Source organism: Scardinius erythrophthalmus, assembly GCF_964197995.2.
Source record: "Scardinius erythrophthalmus genome assembly, chromosome: 16".
Classification (NCBI taxonomy): domain Eukaryota; kingdom Metazoa; phylum Chordata; class Actinopteri; order Cypriniformes; family Leuciscidae; genus Scardinius; species Scardinius erythrophthalmus.
Window position 1 is genome coordinate 5,857,747 of NC_138236.1, and position 3,985 is coordinate 5,861,731.

Below are 3,985 nucleotides of genomic sequence, written 5' to 3' on the forward strand. Positions count from 1 at the left end.
TCTATGTGTCAGTTTGCCCACAGAACTGCTGCTCAATGGATATTTTCACATTTTCGGATCATTATCTGTAAACCCTAAAGACTGTGCATGAAAATCCCAGTAGATCAGCAGTTTCTGAAAAACTCAGACCTAGCACCAACAACCATGCCATGTTCAAAGTCACTTAAATCACCTTTCTTCCCCATTCTGATGCTCAGTCTGAACTTCAGCAGAACTATGTTGCTGCAGGGTGATTGGCTGATTAGATATTTGAATTAATGAGCAGCTGAACAGGTGTACCTTATAAAGTGGCCAGTGAGTTTATGATATCAAATTATATTCCAATATTCATCCAAATACTATTTCAATTAATACTAGAAATACTGTAATATATACTATTTACCATTTAAATAATTACTAGTAACTACAAAAAAGTACTAGAACCTAATGAATAATTGGAATAGTTGTAACACGGATACCAGCAACTCGATTAGCCTACATAATAGCATTAATTGATAAAGAGCCTATAGTAGTAACATAAATATGATAGTTTTAATTAACAAATGTTAAAACGTCTTGCCATAAAACATCTCTAAGTACTCAGGGATCGAGTTATGATTTCATTTGCGTGTTTTGACTGAAACTTTCTGAAAACAGGATCCTGTAGAGACGCTCGCGCAGCGCTGCTCACTGGAGAGTCGCGCGCTGCGCTCGTGTGATGAGCAGATTTTCCAGTGCTTTCTCTCGCTCAGTTTCTATCTGCATCTCATTCGTGCTGACCATCGAGAGCAATCGCCTCCTATTGATTTATCGACCTGCTTCCCACCTCGAGAACGATAAACCACCGATCGCATCGTGAACTGCTTTTTAATGACCCATTTACTGACCGCGCGTGGCGTTCTGGGTGTCTGATCGCGTGCGGGAACATGTTAAAAAACTATGAGTCGCTTGCACAGATGTCACATCACTCCAGTCTTTTACCATGAGAGGAATGGACATGTGTTGGAAGATTATTGCGACACTGAGCTTGGACTGTTTTAAAGGTTCTCCGTCCTCTTCGCACAGGTACGTCATGTCTCAAAAACTGTCAGTATTGCGCATTATTTGTATGAATGTGTTTGCATTCATGTGCAGGAATCGTGTTGGCGGATTGAACAATGGCAGACTATAAATGGGTTGCTATGGCAATACCTGCTCCGAACATCATCTTTACAGAGATTGTGCATTGTCACTATGTACATTGCATGATTTAACAACAACCTAATGCATGGCATGCATGCACTGCTGAAACAAAACAATACTAATCACAACCTTAATCACAGACTAAAATGTTTTGATGATCTAGTTGTCTGGCTGTTTGGGGCACTTTTAGCTTGATCAGGCTGTTTGACTGGCTTAAACTAGACCAACAACCCGTTTTAGGCTGGTCTAAGCTGTTATTAGGTTGTGACTTTAACACTGAAATGAAGTATCATGCGAGGGTCACAACACTACAGTTTACGCAACACTACCGTCCATATTGTGAGAATGACATATTTCTCCTAAAATCTCAGATGTGTTAAATAAAAATAAAATAGGTGTACACACTGAGGATAAAGTTACAAAATGAATGCAAAAAGCATAGTTCAGATAATAATAAATAGTATATTGAAAGAATGGGGATCTAAAGTGAGAAGTTATCGATCTATGTGTGTGTGTGTGTGTGTATGTGTGTCTTAATGTACAATAAATACATTTATTCCAGATTTTAATTGGATTTTGAAAGCCATTTTTAAAAATTGTGGTCTCAGACCTTTTGGTCCCATTTTACTGTATTTGATTTCATATAGAAAAAGAAAAATTCAGTTAATTTCTTTTAAAATTTAAATTGTAAAAATATTCAAGAATGTTATTTAGAATTTTAAATAAATGTGTTTAACTTAAATATATTTTAATTTGGAATTTGAATGGCATATTTTCAGTGCGTTCTCAGCCAGTTTTTGATGAAAAATGTCTAATTTTATGTTGAAAACCTAAAAAAAAATAATGCATATTTATTTGTATAGCGCTTTTCACTTTGGATATCATTTACAGAAAATGCATGTTTCTACAGTACAATTTACTGTGATTTGTTATCAGAGGTGACTGTGTTAACGTCCAGAAATGCACAGTTCTACGATAATACAAATCCTAACATCATGTATACAGGCAGAAACAATGAGCTCATTAAAGCAATTATTACCAGTTGTGATCATAATGATTACAAAACATACAGAAACTTCGTCAGTTGTGTGTTTTAAGCTATATATTTAGCCTCATGTGCAGTTTGCTAGCAGTATGCTAAACCAGCTTAGCTACAACAAGATTCAAACACTAAAGAGATCTCATCTGTGATTTCTCTTGCCCGTGGTCCCGCAGGTCGTCCGCTAAGCTGGGCTCGAGTCAGGCCGCCAGCATGGAGAGCAGTTCTCTGACCGGTAGCCTGTCTCTGGGCTCTGATGTTCCTCACTGCCAGTGCTGCATCACCTACGAGGCCAGGCTGAAGCGTCTCTCCTGCGGACACCTCTACTGCGACCCCTGCTCCGACCAGATCGTCAACCTGGCGTTTGAGGACATCGAAGGCCTGGCCGAATACCCCTGCCCAATGTGCAAAACCCTCCGTCACCTGGGAGGCTTCGTTCCAGCACACAGCTTCCACTGTTCGCCCTTCGAAAGTCAAAAGCAGCAGCTGGTTGAGGCCTGTGGGAAGGATTGTGTCATGTAATGCAGTGGTTCTCAACACGACACAGGTTTAACATTGGACATCACATGGAAACACAAATCCTGTTCCAAAAGATGCAAACAACAAAAGATATTGGAAGCATTTTCTCCTCTCTTATTAAGTTTATAAGCTTGCTTTTCTATACACAATTTCTCAATTCAGGATGTGACGCGCCAGTTGAGATCTATTGCTTTAAAGGGACTGGGCTTCATATCATGGTTCAATATTCTGAATCAATTATCTGTAACATGAGAATTCATTGTTAAGTGGGGTCGTAAGTGAATCGTTTAATAGGTTTCAAATGCCCTCATGGAGGAAAACGAAAAGCGTTTTACTCCATTACTGGTGGAAGTTATTACACAAAGTTACTGGCTGTTTATAGATAGTAGATTCATTTTGTGTTTTTAATGTCAGATGATTTACAGTGGTGAAGCTTACCTAGTGTGTTTCTGTAAGCCTATACAAGTATTTTTGTAACGAGTGCCATTGATGTTAACAATTATTTAAGTCATTTCGCAATTCATGAATTTTAAATGTCGTAATGCTTCTTGCAAAGTGCTCATGTTGTAAATATCTATATTTTGATAAGATTTGAGTAGCTATGTCAGAACTGTTGGCTCATTTGTCATTTTTAATAACCGTTAAGAAAAAACATAAAAAATTGGAGTTAGGAACTATAAGATGCATTTATTTATCTAAAATGTGCCAATAAAGGTTGTTATAAAAGAATAAGGAATGAATGACAAATGACAATATGTAATGATTCGCCCGTGGCAGATGCAAGGATGAAAAGCACAAAACAACTGAAATCAGTTTTAAAGAACAAGCACTGGATCATTTCATTAAATGCAAGCAATTCTTGTGCCATCAGATAAACTTTTGCTCAAATTCAGTCTTGTGAAATATGTTGATGCAATATATTTCAAGTCCACTTCTGCTGAAACTCTTAAATCACTGATGTGCGAGTGAAACCACAGGGTGAGGGCTGAACACGGTGCTGTGTGTTAATGTTACCAGCACTTTTTCCCCATAGGGGAAATAAAAGTAGGACACAAACCTCTGGAGCTTATCTCTCAATTTCGGAACGTCACCGTTTTCACTGGTGTAACGCTTCTTCAGTATAAAGTCTTGCAAAGACGGATCTGTCCTGAGGAGCACAAGGTCTTTTCATCAAAACCTAGAAGGGAAAGTTCTCCTAAAAATGCCAATGGTCACATTCATTTATAAGAAAAAACAACAGCGTTGGGATGAGTAAATAATGACAGT

General features: G+C 38.1%; 2 protein-coding genes across 2 annotated transcripts in view; one reads left to right on the forward strand and one right to left on the reverse strand.

Annotated features, from left to right (window-relative positions):
* Positions 1 to 387: 387 nt before the first annotated feature.
* Positions 388 to 3,970, forward strand: LOC308704429 (uncharacterized protein). Its single transcript, XM_081388715.1, has 2 exons — positions 388 to 1,044; positions 2,377 to 3,970. The coding sequence occupies exons 1-2, from the start codon at positions 962 to 964 to the stop codon at positions 2,720 to 2,722; spliced, it is 429 nt and encodes a 142-aa protein (XP_081244841.1). The 5' UTR covers positions 388 to 961; the 3' UTR covers positions 2,723 to 3,970.
* Positions 3,964 to 3,985, reverse strand: part of mtmr11 (myotubularin related protein 11) — a 32,160-nt gene continuing 32,138 nt past the window's right edge. Inside the window, exon 17 of the mRNA XM_081388714.1 lies at positions 3,964 to 3,985. This exon is cut by the window's right edge and continues 2,025 nt beyond it. The gene's annotated coding sequence lies outside the window, so the exon portion shown is untranslated.

Coding starts and splice junctions, on each gene's coding strand:
- LOC308704429 (XM_081388715.1), top strand. CDS start 962: ATGAGAGGAATGGACATGTGTTGGAAGATTATTGCGACACTGAGCTTG. Junction 1,045..2,376: donor TCTCCGTCCTCTTCGCACAG/GTACGTCATGTC, acceptor GTGGTCCCGCAG/GTCGTCCGCTAAGCTGGGCT.